Genomic DNA, 21912 nt, shown 5'->3' on the forward strand with positions numbered 1-21912 from the left:
TCACTTAAACTATCTATTTTAGCTGGCCTTCTCTGACACTGCCACCAGTAAGGAAGAGGGCTGTCACACCATTACTACCAGGTGGAGGTAGAAGTCTAGGTTTCTCACTTAGCCTCGACTGATCCCAAAGGGGGACTCCTCATTACTCCTGGACAGGGTTGAGAGTTTCTGTTCTACTAGGTTCCCGCTGATAGCTTCCTGCCTGGGAGGGGTCAGAGTGCAGAGTTACTGCTTCTTTTGTTACTATCTCTTCTGACCCTTGGGATGTGAGGTTGGTCTCTTTACCATTGGGTGATGGTGAAATTCCTGACTCTTGGTTAGATCTTCTCTGACCTTATGTCAGGGGCAGAAGGTGAGGGGCAACTCATTACTGCCAGGTGGGGTGAAATTGTAGGCTCCCCACATTGTCTCTGCTGACGTGGTACATGTGTGGCCTGTGGAAATAAAAGTCTCTTCTCTGTAATTGGCCTTCTCTGACACCACACCAACAAGGAGGGGGTTGAGAGTATTGGGACATGTCATTACAGCCTCAGGAGGATGGAAGTGTAACCTGCCCCCTTAGCCTTTGCTAGCCTAGTGTGGGTGGGGTCAGGGCCACAGTTTGTCTTCTGGTTTGGGTTGGAGCAGAGTGGTTAGTGTCTAATAATTTCCCGTCTTGCTAGGTTGATGTTTCCCTAGTCTTTTGGTTAGAGAGAGAAGGCTTTGATTGGGCTCTTTTTGTCTGCACTTGTTGACGTATCTGGGTTACTGGCTTCTGCTCCAAGTATGGGATATATGAGGCAAAGAAGAAAAATCCCGTCTTTCCTTTCATCCTAAGGACTAGGTGGCCTGGCTTCTTCTCTCCACCTGTCAGACTCTTCTTATGTTTGTTTTATACATAACGTCCAGGGATTTTAGTTGCAATAGCAAGAGGAATAGGGCAAGGTGCAGCTATTCCATCTTCACCCATCTTATTTTAAATACATAGAAATACTTCACACTCTCCTGTACTGTCATTTGCATGTTTCAAAGAAATTAAATACCGTGACTTAAAATGAATCAAAGCAATGATAATTTTAGAAAACCAGTATTCTGATCGTGAAAGAGGCATCTTTTGGACTTTGATGACATGATAGCAATGGTCACATAGAGTCTGCTTGTTTGCAGCAACCAAAATTGCCTTTTAAGATGCTGCAGAAGGGATGACAGGTCCCTTTGAATGTCAAGCCCCATTATGTGGGTTTGTTTTTATGGCCTGAAGTGCAGAGAAACCAGCTTTGCAAATGTTGAGCTTTACTATCTGTAGTTTGTGTTAAGTAAACCATAGTTATTATAACATGGAATGTGCCTTTTGCAGCTCTGCTTTGAAGCCTACATCCCCTCTATCTCCACCCCTCCTCCACCTTTCTACAATGCGCATTCTCCCATCTAGAGATTATGATCCAGCTTCTGGGGCACATGCCCTGTCTTGTAGAGCCATGCATCTCCAGTAGTTGTTGGGCTGCCTGTTTTCAGGCAGCTCTGTATGAATATCATTTCTCACAACCAAGCTTTTGATAAGGATTTGGTGGCAGGGAGTTCAAGGTTATCCTTTCCAATAATAAACACTGGGAATTGCAATAGTCTTCTTGTTGATTAACAGCCTATGCTGTGCCATTTGGTAAGGGGGGAGGGGAAAAAGAATTAATGTCTATCTTGCAGGGGGTTGTGATGATCAAATGCATGTCAGGTACCCAGTTCAGTGCCTGGCACTGAGGAAGGCAGTAATAAATGGCAGTTCCTTTCCTCTACTCAGTTCCTACTTCCTAGCTTCTGCCCCTACTCCATTCTTCCACATCTCTCCCCTTTCCACTTCACTGCCCCCAATCCTCCTCCCCTTCATAGGCTATCAGACAGCAGTTTCCATGGTAATCAGCATCCTTATTAATTCAGAGTTTCAGTTCAGTTCAGTTCAGTCGCTCAGTCATGTCCGACTCTTTGCAACCCCATGAACCGCAGCACGCCAGGCCTCCCTGTCCATCACCAACTCCCGGAGTTCACCCAAACCTTCATTCTTTCTGGAGTTATTTCTCCACTGATCTCCAGTAGCATATTGGGCACCTACTGACCTGGGGAGTTCATCTTTCAGTGTCCTATCTTTTTGCTTTTTCATACTGTTCATGGGGTTCTCGAGGCAAGAATACTGAAGTGGTTTGCCATTCTCTTCTCCAGGGGACCACATTCTGTCAGACCTCTCCACCATGACCCATCCGTCTTGGGTGGCCCCACACGGCATGGCTTAGTTTCACTGAGTAGATAAGGCTGTGGTCCGTGTGATCAGATTGGCTAGTTGTCTGTGATTGTAGTTTCAGTGTGTCTGCCCTCTGATGCCCTCTTGCAACACCTACCATCTTACTTGGGTTTCTCTTACCTTGGGCGTTGGTTATCTCTTCACGGCTGCTCCAGCAAAGCGCAGCCGATGCTCTTTACCTTGGACAGTGGGGTAGCTCCTCTCAGCCACCGCCCCTGACCTTGGACATGGGGTAGCTCCTCTCACTTGTACACCATCACAGTTTAATGGTCTTTAAGTGTCTGTCTGGAATGGATTCCTAACTTAATCAGAGGGAACTTTCCAGTGAGCTCAAGGGCTATTGAGAAATTGTCAAACACAAGCCATTAGATTCAAGTTTTCCTAATTAGAAACAACAGCATACAGTGATATTTTGATGTAAAGAGAGATGTAAGGAAATCATCCCATCCTGTCCAGAGCTCACAGCTCCTAGGCGTCTGGGGAATCATTCTCTCCCCAGCACTCTCAGATGTTGGATTACATTGCTGGGACGTAGGTGTTGGAATGTGAGCAAGGAGGCCAAGAGACTGAGCAACAGAGAGCCAACTTCATTAAAGGGTATGTCACTGAAGATTTTTTCTTTCCTTCTCTTCCCATCTGTCCCTTCATGGTCTCAGGTAATAAGTGTTTCCTGATCTACTCACGCTGGGTTTCCATGCTCACCCTAATCTTGTTCTTGACGGTACTCCTATCTCTCAACTGCTTTGCTCATTCATCAGTCCTATGAGACACCAGGCACTGTGCTAGGCACTGTGGATATAACCATGAACACAATAGACAAAGATCTCTAACCTCAAGGAGCTTACAGTCAAAAAACAAAGAGCTATAGAATGACATGCACAATTGAAACCGAGCTTTGGAACAATCTCACTCATAACTAGGGCCCCAGACCTTTTTCTCCCTTTGTTCCTTCTTATCAGTGGTCTATATACTCAGTGTAGCTTCTCCTTCCCCACCTGCTAAGGGATCCCATGCATTCACATGGACAGTGTGAAACTCATTACTATTACCAGTGGCATGAGGTTAGATGTAAGAGTGAGTCTTTTGGGAGAAATGGCCATGTGAGCCCCCCAAATCCTGAGGTCCCTTCAGAAATAGAAAAGTTCCCTGTTCACCACCAGGACAGAGGAGAACAGCCATTTACAGTCGTCTGGCACCTTCTGGCTGAGTCAGTCTTGGCCTTCCCTGCCCTCTCCATTAACCTTCTGTTTTGGTTTCTTGGTCAGCCTCCATCTCCTGATCATTCTCACTTTGCCAGTTGAGAGAAAAGGAAACTGCACTTGCCCTGCTCAGCAAGTGGAAGAGCTGAATAGGATGGATGTGAGTGTGAGGTGTGCAGGAAGATGCCCCCTGGCATAGTGAAAGAATTTGACTAAACCAGTAAATGCAGAAGATGGAAACTATCATGATCTCTGGGTCAACTGAGAAATTGGAGATGACCCCCAGGCCTCCCAAGAGCACTGATTGGGATCTGCTTTCTGAATGTGACAAAGTCAACTACTGACCACATGATCCTGGGACTGAGGGTTGACAAGATTAGCAAATAAAGACACAGGACTCCATTAAGTTTGAGTTTCAGATAAACAATGAACAGAGTTTTAGTATAAGTATATCCCATGCACTAGTTGGCACATACTTATGCTGAAACATTATTGCTTATGTGAAACTCTGATTTAACTGGCATCCTATATTCTATTTGGTAACCCTATGTGGGTGGGGTAAAATTGCTGTTAGAGAAAGACTAGCTTTTCTGGGTCTGTTTCCAAGGGAATAGAATAGGACCAGTAGAAAGCTGGGCCTAGGTCTGAGAGCAGGAAGAAGGATTTCATTGGCAGGGCACTTGATGACAGCCATGAGGAACCCTCCTTGGGTAACATGGAATCAGAAACCTTGGAGAGCCCCTCCAGCTCTGACAGTCTCTGAGTCTCAGAATCTTCAGGGATTTTAAAAGAATGGAGTGGGAAGATGATGGAGAAGGATAAGACTAAGAATTAGAAGCCTCCAAAGAGCCTTGACCACTTTTTTTTTTTTTTTTTGGTGTTATGGTAGTAGGATGCATGCAGATGTGTCAGCTGGGTCCATGGCTTTCTCTGTACAGATTAGAAGTCAAGGCTTCTAGAATATTCCAAAAGTTCATGCTGTCATTGATTCTGCTCTTGAATTTCCGACACCCATTTTCCAAGATAGCACTGCCAGGAGGGAAGCCAGTCCCAGGGCAGGCCCAGTTGAACTTTTTCCTCAGTGCCCATCCCCTCCTCTTAATGACACTGACAGCAGCCACCTACACGTGGACACCATTTCACAGCTCACAGAGTGACTGGCCATTCGTTCCTTGCCTGGATTCTCACAAGTCTGAGAAGGAGTATTCATCACCTGTTTACATTTGAGGAAGACAAACCCAAGAGATTTGCCCAGTACCAGCCAAACCATTCAGCTCTCCACCCACTCAGGCACTTTTAATGAACAGCAGTGCATGCCTGCTGTGTGGCCCATGTTAGGGGCCAAGTGTATGAGATCCATTACCACCTATTTTCTGCCCCTGAGAGCTCCTGACCAAGGTGGGAGGTGGAGGTGTCAGGGTCTTTGGATGGACAGATGCATGAAGAGGCAGGAATAACAAAATTCAAGTCTGGACTGAGTATGAATGAGGAAGCCCCCTCAGGGCTGGCTCTGTGGAGACCATGACCACTCAGAGGCCACACGTTCTTCCTCTGTGGCAGGCAGCATGTCCTCTTTTTTCAGACTAGCTACAGTCTCCACTTGCTGCCTTAGCTCTGCCCCCTGGAAGTGCCCCTGGACTCTGTACATTTGGCCCTCAGTCCACCTCGGCCAGGCAGAGGCAGCTTTTCCTGGGAAGGGAACTGCAGATCCTTTCTCTGCTTTGCTTCCCAGGGCCTTGCAAGGCTTCCCCTTCCCTATCCCATCCCATCCTTTTGTCCAGTAGAATCTCTCATGGGATGCCAATTGGATGGAGATTAAAAGAGAGCTGTTGCTCTGTTTCAAGTGGGAGTTGGAAAATCCAGAATCATTTGCTCAGCCCCTCACTGCAGTAGCCCCCACAGCAGGTTGCTGGAAGCCCAGGGTCAGCAGAACACACTCTAGAAACCAGCAGCTAGCTTCACATGCCATTGCAGGACCTGCTTGCCCCTCAGATCCCTCTCACAAGAGGTGGCCCCAACCAAGCTTCTAATTTGCTCTATTGGCCTTGTAAGAAGTGCTCATCCTCTTGTGTTTCCTTTCCTGTTATCCACCCAGAGACTGAGTCAGTGGCTCCTGTCACCTACCCCCTCCATAGCAGACACCCAGGCAGGACTGTTGTTTTTTTTTTAATTGAAAAATTTAAAATTGTTATCGAAATATAGTTGGTTTACAATGCTGTGTTAGCTTCAGGTATACAGCAAAGTGATTCAGTTATATATATATAAAGCATGCGTGCATGCTCAATCACTTCAGTCGTGTCCGACTCTTTACCATAGTATGGACTGTAGCCCACCAGGCTCCTCTCTCCATGGGATTCTCCAGGTAAGGATACTGGAGAGGGTTGCCATGTTCTCCTCCAGGGAATCTTCCTGATCCAGGGATCAAACTCATCTCTCCTGCATTGGCAGGCGGGTTCTTTACCATTGAGCCACCAGGGAAGCCCATAGAACCCAGGTCTCCCACATTGCGGGCAGACGCTTTAACCTCTGCACCACCAGGGAAGCTTCTATAATACATATATATTATTATATATATATATTTCCAGATTATTTTCCATTGTAAGTTTTTACAGGATATTGAGCAGCATTCCCTGTGCTATACAGCCGGTCCTTGTTGGTTATCTGTTTTATACATAGTGTGTGTGTTAGTCGCTCAGTCGTGTCTGACTCTTTGCGACCCCATGGACTGTAGCCCACCAGGCTCCTTTGTCCGTGGGATTCTCCAGGCAAGACTACTGGAGTGGGTTGCCATTTCCTTCTCCAAAAAGGCTGATGAAAGTGTAGTAGTGTGTATATATTAATCCTAAACTCCTAGCATGACTGTTTCTTTTCTTCCAGAGCTGTCTCTGTCCCTTGCCTCTCACTGGTGTTCAGTGTTTATGGAGCTTTGTTCCCCGATGAGGAATAATCTCAGAAAGTTTCCCTCACAGGAGCCTGAATAAGGACTGCACTACTCTTACCCCAAACAAAGAAGTCAGTCTAATGAGGTGAAAGATCTAGGCCAGCAGGCTTTTCAGTCCCCATGAGCCCATCCACTTAGATTATGTGGCTTTGGAACTGGTCCTGCAAGAAGGTATTAGAGAGGAAGGGGGGAGGGGAGCCTGTGTGTCAATCATGGGGGCAACTAGGTCTTTGGGCCCTGACAGTCACCCTGGGCCTGACAGTTGTCCTTCTGTGACATTTGGCACAAATTACCATCCCTGCTCAAAAACTGACGGCACCTCCTCAAGGCCCTCAGTATTAAGCCCAAGCTCCTCACCCCCGTGTCCTAACTCTTTTGGAGATTGGCTCTGCTGCCCTTTTCAGCCTCCCTTTCCAGAATTCTCTTCACAATTCCAGCCAAGCAGGTGAGCGGCACCCAACACCTTCCACACATTTCCTGCAGGACTGGATGAGATAAAGTTGAATGCAGGGAAGGTTCACAGGCCAAGGCTAAGCCCATGGTGGCTGCTCACCAATGGTGCTCCTATGTAGAGGCTTCTGAGCTTAGCTGCTCACCAATGGTGCTCCTATGTAGAGGCTTCTGAGCCTCAGAGGGGAGAGTGCTTGCATGGCGCCTCTGCATCAGAGGAAACACCCAGAATCTGACCGTTTCCCACCATCCTGACTCCTGCCAATCTGACCCATCATCATCTCTGCATGGACTATTGCTACAGTCTTTCAAAAGGGTCCTTTATCTTTCCTGACCACAGGACAATCCTTTCCCCTTTCTGCTCAAAACCCCACATTGACTCCCATTTCAGTCGGAATAGAAGGTCAAGGCTTGATACCCTGTGGCCCTGCTAAGCTCTCTGACTTCATCTCCTCAGCTCCTTTCATTCAGCTCAAGGTTTCTGCTCCTCTGCATCTGACAGGCATATCCCCGCTTAGGGTCTGTGATCTGGCTGTGCCTTCTGCCTGGAACATTCTCAGTCCAGACAGGAGCATTTCTTGCTTCCTCATCTCCTTCAAGTCTTTGCTCAGATGCCACCTTCTTGTTATGGCCGTCCCTGACCACTCCTTTTAAAATTGTAGAGCCTGATCTCCCCACCTAACCCCTCCCCACTTCCTGTACTCTGGCTCCTTACTCTCTTCAATTTATTTTCCCATAGCACTTATCGCTTGACAATGAGCTATATAATTAGTTAAGTAATTCATTTCTATTATCTGTCTTCCCCTACCAGAGTGTAAACTTCATGAAAGCTTGACTTGTTTTTATAAATTTGTTTTGCTCACTGATATAGCCCAGCTGTCCAGAGCAATCCCTGGCGTATACTATGTCTTCAGTAATTCTGTGCTGCAGCAAGAAACCCCTTCAGCCTTTCACACGTGCATTGCCTTGGTCTGCAGCACACACTTGACTGGACTTAGTTGTTTTCACATTTATACATCCCCACAGCATACAAACAGATACTGGAGATGACACCTAGTGAAATGGATATATAAACATGTATTAACAACTAGATAAATATTTAACTGTGTACATACAACACACACACAAAGGCCATATGCGCATATGCCATGCCTGGAGAAATTGTATTTCTAAATATTTTTTCATTGTAGCTTTGAGGGAAAAATTTTTGGCAAAATTTTATTATAAAAATTTTTAAGTCTGCAGAATGGTTGAAAGATTTATAGAGTGAACACCAGCTACCTAGACTGTATAGATAATATTTTGCTATGTTCGATTTCTCACACATCTGTCCATCAATATATCCCTTTATCTAGCTGTCAATACCTCCTACATGCATTTCAAAATACATTGCAGCCATCAGTTCTCCTCACCCTTAAACACATCAGCATTAAAGAGAGTTCAATATTTGTTTACTTTTAGGTAAAATTTGCAGCATACAGAGAAATGTGTTAGTTGCTCAGTTGTGTCCGACTCTATGTGACCCCATTGACTAAAGCCCACCAGGCTCCTCTCTGTCCATGGAATTCTCCAGGCAAGAATACTGAAGTGGGTCCAATCCTTTCTAGTGGATCTTCCTGACCCAGGGATTTAACCCAAGTCTCCTGTATTGCAGGTGAACTCTTTACCACTGAGCCACCAGGGAGTCAGCTTGACCTACAGAGAAATGCACAAGTCTTAATTGTACATTTGCTGAGTTTTGACAAATGAGTTCTTTTCTCTTTTATGGAAAGAGAAATGAAAGTATAGTTTGTTTACAATATTGTGTTAGTTTCACGTATATAGCATGGTGATTCAGTTATATGCATATATATTCAATTTCACACATAGGTTATTAGAGAATATTGAGTAGAGTTCCTGTGCTATAAATAGGTCCTTGTTAGTTATTTTGCATATAGTAGTGTGTATCTGGAGAAGGCAATGGCACCCCACTCCAGTACTCTTGCCTGGAAAATCCCATGGACAGAGGAGCCTGGTAGGCTGCAGTCCATGCGACTTCACTTTCACTTTTCACTTTCATGCATTGGAGAAGGAAATGGCAACCCACTCCAGTGTTCTTGCCTAGAGTATCCCAGGGATGGGGGAGCCTGGTGGGCTGCCGTTTATGGGGTCGCACAGAGTCGGACACAACTGAAGCGACTTAGCAGCAGCAGCAGCAGCAGCAGCAGCAGTGTGTATCTGTTAATCCCAAACTCCTAATTTATCCCTCCCTCACCTTTCCCTTTTGCTAAGCATAGGTTTGTTTTCTGTCTGTGGATCTATTTCTGTTTTGCAAATACATTCATTTGTATCATTTGACAAATGAGTTTTTTACCTGGGTAACTCAAAGCTCTATCAAGACAGAGAATATTGGACGTCCCTGGTGGTCCAGTGGTTGAGAGTCTGCCTGCCAATGCAGGGCACATGGGTTAGATTCCTGGTCCAGGAAGATTCCACATGCTGTGGGGCGATTGAGTCCTCAAGCCACAACTACGGAAGCCCTTGCCCCCTAGAGCCCATGCTTTGCAACAAGAGAAACCACTGCAATGAGAAGCCTGAACACAGCAAATAGAGAGTAGCCCCCACCCTCAGCAACTAGGGAAAGCCCAAGCACAGCAACAAAAACAGTGCAGCCCAAAATAAATTAAAAAAAATTTAAAAAAGAATATTGTTGTTACTCCCAAAATGTCCTTTATGCCCCTTCCTGGTCAGTCTCCTAGTGGAAGCAGCCACTAAATTTTTTCACCATAGATCAGTTTTGCCTGTTCTAGAATTTCATGAACACAAAACAATGTGATATATGTACTCACATTTGTTTATTCATTTAATAGAAACTTTATTCAGCCCTCACTAAAAGTTCAGAGATGTTTGTTCATGGGGAGTAATGAATGCTTCTGGACTGAGCAAAAGGCCAAAGATATTTCTAGCTGTGACCTGTGACCTTGTCCCCCACAATCACATTGTCACTGAGAGACCATAAACCTTTGGGCCTGACAAACAGAAATGCAGGCTACAGGTGTCGCGTGTGCCTTGCATTCTTCCCTGGCCCCTCTCACCTATCCACGCTGGCTCTGGAGGCCTCTCAGCAGCCCCACTCCCACCTCCACTCACTTCCCACACCTGAGCTCCATCTACACTTCTCTACACAGGTGAGGAAGAGGGTGTCACAATCTCAGCCCAGGCCTTGCCCAAGTGGGTAAAAGTACAGGTGGGTAGATGGCTGGAAGGAACTGGACAAGCAGAGGCAGCGTGTTGTATTTTGGTCCTGTCCCGGGTGTAGGGGGCGGAGACTAGGCAGGGACTGAAAAATAAAGCACAAAGGGAGGAAACACCACTGGTCCCTGAGCAATCGGGGCTGGGCAGCTGAACAGCACTTACCTGGACTCACAAGGACCCTGGGCATAATGGTTTTGCTCTCCAAGAAGGACCTCAAGATCTCCCTGGAGGTCTTTTCTGTTTTCCAGTGGGCCCTTAGTGTCCTTGTTATCGGTGAGTCTTCTGCCTTTGGCAGGGTGACCAGATGTCCTGATTTGCCTGGGACTGAGAAGTTATAGGTTTTAGCAGGACTCTGGATGCTGAAACGAGTGTTGTCTCAGGTGAATAAGGACAGTTGGCCATCCCGGCCTCCAGCTTGACACACTTGGACACAGTCCTTGTGGGATCTGCGAGTGTGCATGTGGGTCTGGGTGCACGCTTGTGCAGGAATGTGTGTGCACATGTGTGTGAGCCACACTTGTGGCTGTTGTGTGTGGTGAGCCCTCCTCGGTCATCAGTGGGTCCTGGAAGGCATGTTTGGGAAAGACAGGAAGCAGTTCCACTGAGGCCTGCCAAGGAAATGGGCATAGCTGTGACCTCAGGGACCTGAGCAGACCATCGGTGCAAGACAGTTGTCTTGGTTGCAGAGAGAGCTCTGAAAATCTCTTGTCTGAAAGAATTCATCCATTTATCCATCCATTTTTCACTCTACCGACCCTACAAATTCTTTGTGAAAGTTACTTAGTTGCTGGCCATAGTGCTATAGGTGCTGATGCAAACCATCCCTATCGGAAGGGGGCCTGGAAAAAAATTCTCATTTTTAAGTGGTTTAGGTGAGTATTGGCTGGAAGCAAGAGGATGAACTAAATGCCCCTACTTGGAAGATATCTGAGAAGGAGGAATGCAGGTGGACCTTGGGAGCTTGGGGACTGCTGGTCAGTAGGGAGAGTGGGCTAAAGAACAGGGACTGGGGGGCTCAGAGGCCTGCCTGGGGTGAGTGCCAGGACCCCTGAATGCTAAGAGAAAAAAGAAAGCAGTGTTAACCTAGGAATGATGGGCAATCAGAGAAGAGGCCAGGAGAAAGGAATTCATATGTACCAGCTACTTACTTAGTGCCAGGCATTTTCATACCTATGGTTTCATTTTAGCTTCCTGCCAGCCTTATAAGGCAGAAGTTATTATCACACATAATACACACTAATAGCTACACACACACATAATGATAGCTTACACTAATATAGGATTAGCTAACATCTGTTGTGTTTTTTACCCCCACACCAGGCACTGTTCTAAGCCCCTAACGTGGCTAATCATCTCCACTGTACAAATACAGAAGCTGAGGTACACGCCGTCTAAATGGCCCACCCAAGATTGGACAGCTAGAAAATGGAAGCGCTGGCCTGTGCCTGAGTCCACAAGGGCCTGATTTTGGCCTATGAGCTCCTGTCCCTACCACCTGCATCTCCTTATTTACTGCTGATTGGGAGGCTGGATTTGGATGTGGTCGTAGTGTATATGTTATGCCAGAGAGGAAGGAGGAAGCTAGGCCTTCAGTGTATGTACAAATTTTTGACTGAAGGGGGAGAAAAGTCTGCTCCAAATGACCTCTTATTGAGGACCAGGGCCCCAACTGGGCCTCTCAGTCTCCTTCCATGTGACCCAGTCCTTGGGGCCCTTTCCTCAGGAAGGGCTGAGTACCCTTTCTTGAGTTCTTGTCCTATCTCCACAGGCTTGCCTCATTACCACCCCCTCCCCCTACTGCCACCATGTTCCCATGGCCAAGGAGCCACACTATATTAGGGGAAGAAGTATGGCCAGGATGGACAGCCCAGGCCAGGCTAGGGGATGGAACCTCTAGGCTGGTAGCTCCTCTTTCTCAGTCTAGTCCAGGATGTTACTCCTTAGAGGTAACCACTGTTAACAGTTTGTGTGTATGTAGCCAGAAACTGAGGCTTCCCTGGTGGTTCACTTTCTAAAGAATTTACCTGCAATGTGGGAGACCTGGAGTCAATCCCTGGGTTGGGAATATTCCCTGGAGGAGGGCATGGCAACCCACTCCAGTATTCTTGCCTGGATAATCCCCATGAACAGAGGAGCCTACTGGGCTACAGTCCATGGGATCACAAAGAGCAGGACGTGGCTGAGTGACTAAGCACACAGCCAGAAATTATGGATATACGCGCGCGTGTGTGTGTGTGTGTGTGTGTGTGTGTGTGTGTGTGTGTGTGTGTGCAGGGCTTTCCTGGTGGCTCAGCCTGTAAAGAATCCACCTGAAAGGCAGGAGACTGCCTGCAAAGCAGGAGACTTGGGTTTGATCCCTGGGTTGGGAAGATCCCCTGGAGAAGGAAACGGCAACCCACTCCAGTGTTCTTGCCTGGGAAATCCCATGAACAAAGGAGCCTGGTAGTCTACAGTCCATGGGATTTCAAGTCAGACATGATTTAGTGATTAAACTACCACCACCACCATGCCTGTACACATACACATATAGCCAAGAGGAAAAAAAAAAAAAACACAAAAAACAAACAAACAAAAAAACCAGGAATGTGAAAAGCACAGTCTCTGAGTCAGACTGCCTGTTTTTGAATCACAGCTCTACTTCTTACTATCTGTGCTCCTTGAGCAGTTTATTGATCTTCTCTGAGTCTTGTTTTCTTCATTTGTAAAATGGGCATGTGAGAGTGGAATAATTGGACTGGCCCATGTATGCTATGGTAACCAACTAATGTGGAAATCTCAGTGGCTTAACTCAACAAATGATTATTTCTTGTTTATGTTAAACACCCAGCACAGGTTGGTGGGAATCTCTGCTCTCTGTGGATACAAATGTTCAGGCTGATGGAGGCACCTCAAAACTGTGATGCTGAAAAATGTGGCTTCAGAGATGACCACTGAGTGAGCAGGAAAGGGAACAGGCCTGATGCACACTCCTTTCTGCCACCACCAGAGTGACAGGTGTAAACAACAATGAGCCTTATTTTCAACTTTGTCAATTATAAAGTATTCTTATGTATTTATTAGCAATTAGCATTTCTTTCTCTGTTAACAGCTCATTCATGACTTTTGTCCATTTTTCTATTAAATTTGAGTTGACTCTTAGAGGACATGTAAGAGGTAGATGAAGAAGGAAGAGTGTTCAGGGCAGAGAGTGGGCAATAGCTGAGATGAGGGGAGAGTGTAAAGCATTCAAGAAGCTGCCAGTGGTTAAGTGGAATGAGGGGGTAAGAGCTGCAGAACTGATGCTCAATAAATATTGAATGAAAGGCTGAAAGAGCGGGAGAGGGAAGACAGAGGAGACTGGCAAAAGAGGCAGGGGACAGATTGTGCAGGGTTTGTCAATCATGGAAGTGTTTGGACTTTTTCCTGAAGGCCATGGGAGCTGTGACTGGGTTGGGCACAGGGCAACGGCATCAGATTGGTGGTTTTGAGAGATCATTACAGCTTTGGGTACCAAACTGATTATAGGAAGAGACTGTCACTCTAACTCAGGTCAGAGATTGTGGTGATTTGGGCCAGAACAGTCTTAATTGTGAAGGGGAGAAGAGGGATTCAAGAAATTGGAGTAGAGTTCATAGGACTTGATGATCAGAAGATGTGGGAGAGAGAAAGGGAGGAGGTGAGACTGAGGGTTCAGGGATCCGTGTGAGCTAGAGAGGGAGCAGGTGGAGCAGAGAAGGAGGAGAGCGGGTGAAAGCAGGGTGAGGACAGAGAGCAGCTTCCCAGAGGGCTCTTAATCAGAGCTTGACTTTGGGCTACATGGAGAGTTAGCCTGCGACAGATAGAAGAGTGTCGGGCCTGGGCTCCCAGGAGGTGATGGTTCCAGTGCTTGTCCCCTCAAAGCTTTCCCGGCTCTTCACCCTATGAATCTGCAATGGAATCATATCCATTTGGACCCTGATGACCTTGAGACAAGACCATCACACGGAGTCTGTGAGAAAGATAAGGTGGAAGCTGGTGTTGCTATCCCCACTTGGCCAGTGTGAAGCTCAAAGTCTTGTTTGTGGTCATACTCATGCTAAGGGGCAGGATTCATGTCACCACCTGAAGCTGCACTGCCTCCCAAGATATCCCCAACACTGTCTGGGTCAAGCAAAGCCTAAAAGAAACAAATCTCTTCTGGACTAGACCCATGCCTCTCTTTATTTCTTGAGAAAGTCAAATAGTTTTGTAAAGTGAAGTCACTCAGTCGTGTCCGACTCTTTGCGACCCCGTGGACTGTAGCCTCCCAGGCTCCTCTGTCCATGGGATCCTCCAGGCAAGACTACTGGAGTGGGTTGCCATTTCCCTCTCCAGGGGGATCTTCCTGAACCCAGGTCTCCTGCACTGCAGGCAGACGCTTTAACCTCTGAGCCACCAGGGAAGCCCTAGTTTTGTAAGGAGTGCATCAAAACCTGAAAGTGCTGGCCTTTGCTCCACACTTAGATATGTTCCCTAGAGGCAGCTATTCTCAACTTTGTTAGCTCTTTTTTTTTCTGGTATTTACCTCCATATGTCTAAACTATACTATTTAAAAATTCTAGATATTACTATTTTCCAATGTAACGATTTTAGACAATATCACTGACTTCCTAATATGGAACATTAGATTTCAGCTCCATATATGCCTTTTGCCCCATAACCACCCAGGCTGTTTTACTTAAACCCCTGACCATGACTAGCAAATCTTCTCCATAGTTGAGCTACTTAGTGCACTATGATTATATTTCCTTTCTTGTGAAACTTCTTGTTTTCTCTGGAATTCATAATTGCTTCATTTTATTTTTTACCTCTATTTTTTATTTAAAACGTTTGTTGGCATATAGATGATTTACTATGTTTAGTTTCAGGTGTACAGCAAAGTGATTCAGTTATACATATATATTCAGATTCATTTGCACATATAGGCTATTACAGAATATTGAGTAGAGTTCCATGTAGTATTGAGTAGATCCTTGTTGGTTATCTATTTTATATATAGTAGTGTATATATTAATCCCAAGGTCCTAATCTATCCATTCCCCCATCCATATTTCTCCTCTGATCACAAGTTTGTTTTTGAAATCTGTGAGTCTGCTTTGTAAATAAATTTATTATACCAGTTTTTTAAAACTTAGGTTCTGCATATGAGTGATGTCATATGGTATTTGTCCTCGTGTGACTTACTTCGCTTACTATGTATGATAACCTCCAGGTCCTTCCATGTTGTTACTAATGGTATTATTTCATTCTTTTTATGACTCAGTAATGTTGCATTGTATATATGTACCACATCGTTGTTCTCCGTTCCTCTGTCAATGAACGTTTAGGTCGCTTTCATGTCTTGGCTATTGTAAACAGTGCTGCAATGAACACTGAGGTGCACGTAACCTTTCAGATGTATGCCCAGGAGTAGGATTGCTGGATCATATGGCAGTTCTATTTTTAGTTTTTTAAGGAGCCTCCATACTGTTCTCCATAGTGGTTGCACCAATTTACTATCCCACCAATAGTGCAAAAGGGTTCCTTTTTCTCCACATCCCCTCTAGTATTTATTGTTCTTAGATTTTTTGATGATGGCCATTCTGACTGGTGTGAGATGATACTTCATTGTGGTTTTGATTTGTATTTCTCTAATAATTAGTGATATTAAACATCTTTTCATGTGTTTTTTGGCCATCTGTAAGTCTTCTTTGGAGAAATGTCTAGATATCCTGAACATTTTTTGATTGGGTTAATTGCTTCATTTTAAATTTTAGTTATCTCTTAGTTATCTATCAGTTATCAATAATTCATCCCCAAACTCTCCACAGACATGTCAGGAATCTGCACTTCTCCTCTCCTTCACCACCACGGTTTTTTACTTCTTTGAGGGCCTCACTGGTGGAGCCCAGCATCCTCCTGTTACAGTCCAGTCTCATGCAGCACTGCTGCCTCCAGGACCCGTGAGGCACCCTGGGTGCGCAATCTAAGAAGGTGTTCATGCTCAGCGCTGTGCAAGTGTTGGGTCGCTATTTGCCTGACCCTGAGAGTGAATGTCTCCTTGAATTTTGCCATGCTCTCCTCACTCTATTCCTGGCCCTGCTCACTTCCTTCCTTTGTTGGATTTCTTTTTACCTGGATCCCATGCTATCCTCTGTCTTGCTTTACTCTCTCATTTTTGTGGAGCACATCCTCCAGTAGTTTCCTGAGAAAGGGATGTGGGAAACAAACTCTCTGACTATATGTCTGAAATTGTCTTTATTCTCTCTTCACACTTGATTAATAATTTGGCTGCATATAGAATATCCTAGCTATATCTAGTGTAAGTATCTGAGTCTAGAGTCTCTTTGGTTCATTTTATTTCAGAGAATAATCCTCCCATGGCCCAGCTGTATAGTGAAAGAGAAGAGGTCTGGGGTTTTAACTACTTCTTTGATACATTTGCCATCAAGCCCTGTTACATCTACTTTTTGTAACACCTGGTATTTCCAAATTCTGAGTCTTTCCTAGATTCTCCAGTGCAAACAGGTTTACTCTTGTAGACACTCCCCCTCGCAAGTAACTACATTTCAACTTTCTTGTTCTCAGTCAGTTAATCCCTCCTCTGCTCACTGTCTAGCAGGCAAACATTTTGCTGATAGCTTTCAGTCACCTTTGGCATCTCTCTGATTTTCTTTTTCCTTGCAGAATCTCTCTTTTAAAACATCCTGTGCCAGTACCATACTGTCTTGATGACTGTAGAGCCTAAAGTCAGGCAGGTTGATTCCTTCAGTTCCATTTTTCTTTCTCAAGATTGCTTTGGCTATTGGAGGTTTTTTGTATTTCCATACAAATTGTGAAATTATTTGTTCTAGCTCTGTGAAAAATACCGTTGGTAGCTTGATAGGGATTGCATTGAATCTATAGATTGCTTGGAGGTTCAGGATGGGGAACACGCGTATACCTGTGGCGGATTCATGTTGATGTATGGCAAAACCAATACAATATTGTAAAATAATTAGCCTCCAATTAAAATAAATAAATTTATATTAAAAAAGAAAAAAATAGAAAACCTATATTCTGTAAAAAGGGGAGCATATAAATAAACCATGATTCATTCATATAATGGAAAACCACTTGGCAATAAACAGGAACTATTGATACACCCAACAGTATGGCTGTATCCCAAAACATTATGCTGAATAAAAAAGTTTTACACAAAACAAAACAAAACAAACAAAAAAACATCCTGTAAGAATTTTCATGAGGCTGCAGCAAGGAGTCATGATAAAACTTGTGTTCATTCTGCCATGTTCAATTAGGAGTGTTTCATGTCTTCTCTAACCTTTCTTTTGACCCCCTTTCTCTCGCTGTCTTATTCACAGTCATTTTAAAAAATGAGTCCAGGAAGAATCCTGAGCATGGCTTCCTGTGACTCACCTCCATGAAGTCTGTCCTAACTACTCTAACTTACATTGCTCCTATCTTGTTCGAGCTCAGCATGGTCCACACCGTATTCTGGTGCAGTCTCCTTTGTTTCTTGTTTGCCAGCCTGCATGCTCCCAACCTGGCTGAAGGTTATCATCCTCTTTCTCTGGTATTCTGTTCACCTTCTCAGAGATGATATGGAGAGAAAAATGTGAGCTGGAGGAAGACTATTCCTGGCTCTGTCTTTCCAGGACTCCTAAATTCTGGTGGCCAAATCAGTGAGACCCACCACTGGCTCCCTGCCATTGACTGCAGCCCAGAGTGCTGCTGGCGCAGGCCCTGGGGGGAGAGGGCTGACTGCATGGAGCACAGTGAGGGAGGAAAACACCTTGTCTCCTAGACTCAAAACAAGTTCCCAAGGCTAGGGCAGATGCTGGGGCTCTGGGCACGCAGGCATGTGATGGGGTGAGGAGGTAAGACGGTCATGTGAGCCCTGCTGAGAGTGCTTGTGACCTTGGGGTAGACATAGCCCCAGAGGGAGGGCAAGTGTGAGGCGCTGTTCGCAGTTCATTGACTCTGGCCTGGGCTCCCTCCAGTAATCACTGTGATCGCCGTCAACCTCTACCTGGTGGTGTTCACGCCGTACTGGCCCATTACCGTGCTCATCCTCACCTGGCTGGCTTTTGACTGGAAGACCCCTGAGAGAGGTGAGGGCCCTGGAAGGGCTGTTGCCACTCGCCACGTGCTCTTTCTTCCTCTCCTTATACTCCTGCCAATTCCCTGGCAGCCCTTCAGCCTGACTTTGTCTGGGGTGGAGGTGAGGGAAGGGGTCTTTTCAAGGTGCCAGTGAGGCCCAGGAGGGAACTGGAGTGGGCTCGGGGAGGGGCGGCTAGTACAGCAGAGAGCTAGGGCTGTCCCAAACAGGCCCTGAAGTTCATTCCCAGCCTGGTTGTCGCTTAAGGGGGCAGGAAACAGGAAGGGGTGAGGGCACCCTGAGACAGGCCCTAAAGGGCTCTGAAGAAGACAACAGGGTGGACAAAGCTCAGCTATATCAGCTTTGTTTTCAGGTGGCCGCCGGTTTACCTGCGTGAGGAAATGGTGCCTGTGGAAACAGTACTGTGATTACTTCCCACTCAAGGTGAGGAGTCCCAGATCCCCACTGGGGCCCCAGGCCCAGCCCTGACTCCCTGTGGCAGCAGCTGGGGCAGGGCGGGGGGTGGGGGCATCATTCACATTGAGGCCCATGTGACTGAAGCTCCCCAGAGTTGTGTGTTACCCCATTTGCACGGCCAGACATAACAGCCCTTTCCTTTCTAGGTCTCTAGCCAAAAGAGAGGACCTCTTCCCTGGCTATATCTCTCTTGACTTCACTTTCCTCCACAGCTTCTGAAGACTCATGATCTCTCCCCCAGCCTCAACTATATCGTCGCCTGCCACCCTCATGGGATCATGTCCCATTCATGGTTTGGCCACTTTGCCACAGAGATGTCAGGCTTCTCCAAGACGTTTCCTGGCATCACTCCTTATATCCTCACAGTGGGGGCCTTTTTCTGGGTGCCTTTCCTCAGAGAATATGTCATGTCTGTAGGTGAGTTGGCTCCTGGGGTTGGAAAGCTGAAGAAATACATGGCTGCCAGAGAAAGAAGTATTGGGTGAATAGGTGAGAACAAGGCTGGCTCTGCAATCCCCTCTGGTCTGAAAAACTACTTTAGGCTCAGCTGTCTAAGAGAGCCCTTCCCTAAGGAGGGTTCTCCCCACCTTAGAAGAAGTAGGGAGGAAAGTTAGCAGGTTTAGCAGGTCACCAATGATCTTTTGGTTTTTCCTGCCTACCAGGGGCCTGCTCTGTGAGCCAATCCTCCATGGACTTCCTGCTTACCCGTAGAGGCACAGGCAACATGCTGATGGTGGTGGTTGGTGGCCTGGCTGAGTGCAAATATGGCCTGCCTGGATCTACCACTCTGTTCCTGAAGAGCCGCACTGGCTTCATACGCATGGCCCTTCGACATGGGTAAGGACACTTCTGGTCCAGATTGGGGAGAGGGGATCCAAAAGCCCAGCAGGGAAGGAGGAAGAGGTTTTGAGGAAATGATATTTAAAGAGGGAGGGGTAAAGTCGCTTCTATTGTGGAGTAGAGGCTGGGTCAGGTTCTAGAGGCATTTCTGCTTCTGAAGAAAGGCCAGCAGGCCAGCCTGGAACCTGATCTGCCTCAGACTAGCATCTCATCTGAACCAGTCTCTCTAAAAAGGTGACTGGCTGCAACTGGATGTCAGAGAAAGCCAAAATTCCCATGTGGGTGAAAGGGAAGAAACCAAAAAGAAATGGCCCTTGGCTCCTAGCTTCCAGTGTCTCAGACAATGTGGGTTTACAGGAGGGTCTGGGACTCGCTGGAGCTTCCCTGGTGGCTCAGATGGTAAGAAATCTGCCTATGATACGGGAGACCCAGGTTCGATCCCTGGGTCAGGAAGATCCCCTGAAGAAGGGAATGACAACCCATTCTGGTATTCTTGCCTCGAGGATCCCATGGACAGAGAAGCCTGGTGGGTACAGTCTGCGGGATCACAGAGTTGGACATGACAGAGCGACTAACACACACACAAGGGGCCTTGCCTCCCTTAGCTTGCAGGCAGCCTGGGATAGACCACGCATTGCTCCCACTTAGCTTGGACCTGGGCCCAGCTGGGTTAAGGGCTGAAGGAACTTACAAGGAGACCTAGGGAGCACTGGTGGTCAGCCTACATTTCTAACCATTAGAGAATATGCTTTTTGTCTTCAGGGTGGCTGTAATCCCGGCCTACTCCTTTGGGGAGACGGAACTCTACAATCAGTACATTTTCACCCCGGGGGGCTTCATCAATCGCTTCCAGAAGTGGTTGCAGAACATGGTGCACATCTACCCTTGTGCCTTCTATGGGCGTGGCCTCACTGAGACCTCCCCAGGCCTTCTGCCCTACGCTCAGCCTGTTACCACCATTGGTAAGTGGGCCCTTCAGCTGGCAGCCACGTCTAGGACACAGGATCTGGTTCCAATGCTAGACCTTGGCTCTAGCCGTGGTCAGAGGCAGGGAGGCTGGCCAGGATGTGCATAGAGTGGGGGGAAGCATGGGGGAGAACCTGGGCTGGAGGCCCATTCTGAGGAGTGAGCCACTCTGATGCTTTTCCCTTTAACTTCTCCATTTCCCCTGACAGTTGGGAAGCCTCTACCACTGCCCAAGATTGAGAATCCAAGCAATAAGACGGTGGCTAAATACCACGCAATCTATGTGGATGCCCTGCGCCAACTGTTTGACCAGTACAAGACCAAGTTTGGCTTCTCAGAGGCCCAAGAGCTGGTGGTAACTTGACAGACACCCCTCATGGCCTCTCAGCCTGGTTGGAAGGTGTGGAACATGTGAACAGGAGGACTTTTGTATGACTCTTGCTCCTGACTTGGTCAATCCTTGGAGTGACAGGTTTGTGTGTGTGGGTGCCTGTTTGGCTGTTTTCTGGATCCCTCTTCCTCCTTCATCTCTCTCCTTCCAGCTCTTCTCTGACTTTACCTTGGGGTTACAAGGAGATGACCCCAAAGGCAGGGAAGGCCCTGGGGAGAGGTGTCCTGAAACCTCCCTCACAGGTACCCATTCAGCATCGGAACTGAGAAAAACAAGAGACAGAATAAAAAGCCCACCTCTGATACTGTCTGTGCCCCAACCAGCTTATTCCCTAGGATCCCTGTTCTTGTCTTTCTCTTCAGCTCTTAAGCAGCCCCATCTTCTGGCATCAAGGCTTCTCCAGGACTGGAGGCCTTGAGATCCAGTGGGCTTTGAATTCAGGCCCCTCCACCTTCAAACCCTATGACTTGAAACAATCAGTCTCCTCTGAGTCTGTTTCCTCATCTGTGAAATGAGATAGTTCCTCTAGTGCTTACTTCAAAGGTTAGTGGGACGATAATACTGAATGTGATTGAACTTTGTATACTGGAGAGCTACACAAAATTATTCTCCAACTATTTTGCCCACTGCTTATCCCTGAGCAAACAATGCCCTAAATGTCATGACATCTCGATGTTTAGAATAAAGTTTATCCAATTAAAAAAATTCTAATCTATTTTTATTGTTATTTTTTCAAGTTTGTCTATTTTATTTCTTGTTTGTTTGCCACTCAGCACGTGGGATCTTAGTTCTCTGACCAGAGATCAAACCTGTGCCCCCTGCAAGTGAGGAGTCTTAACCACTGGACAGCCAGGGAAATTCCTAATTTTTAAAGAAGAAAGTTGACACTATAGGATCTTGTCAACAGTTGTTTGAAAGTTTAAGTAATCTTTCTAGTTGAATGAGCTTGGGGAGCTACTTTAACTCTTTAATGTTGGTCTCCTCTGCAAAATGAGTGATACATCATGTGGAGCTGGAGGCTGGATCTACCCAAGCTGTTTGGGGCCCAGGCCTGAAGAATGTTGCAGA

At 46.4% G+C, this 21912-nt stretch overlaps 1 protein-coding gene across 1 annotated transcript; it reads left to right on the forward strand.

Moving 5' to 3' along the window:
- Positions 1–10212: 10212 nt before the first annotated feature.
- AWAT2 (acyl-CoA wax alcohol acyltransferase 2) lies at positions 10213–21570 on the forward strand. The gene is made up of 7 exons (XM_005700711.3): positions 10213–10366; positions 18073–18183; positions 18544–18614; positions 18860–19064; positions 19310–19484; positions 20250–20449; positions 20663–21570. The coding sequence occupies exons 1-7, from the start codon at positions 10282–10284 to the stop codon at positions 20815–20817; spliced, it is 1002 nt and encodes a 333-aa protein (XP_005700768.1). The 5' UTR covers positions 10213–10281; the 3' UTR covers positions 20818–21570.
- The last annotated feature ends 342 nt before the right edge of the window (positions 21571–21912 follow it).

Source organism: Capra hircus (assembly GCF_001704415.2).
Source record: "Capra hircus breed San Clemente chromosome X unlocalized genomic scaffold, ASM170441v1, whole genome shotgun sequence".
NCBI lineage: Eukaryota > Metazoa > Chordata > Mammalia > Artiodactyla > Bovidae > Capra > Capra hircus.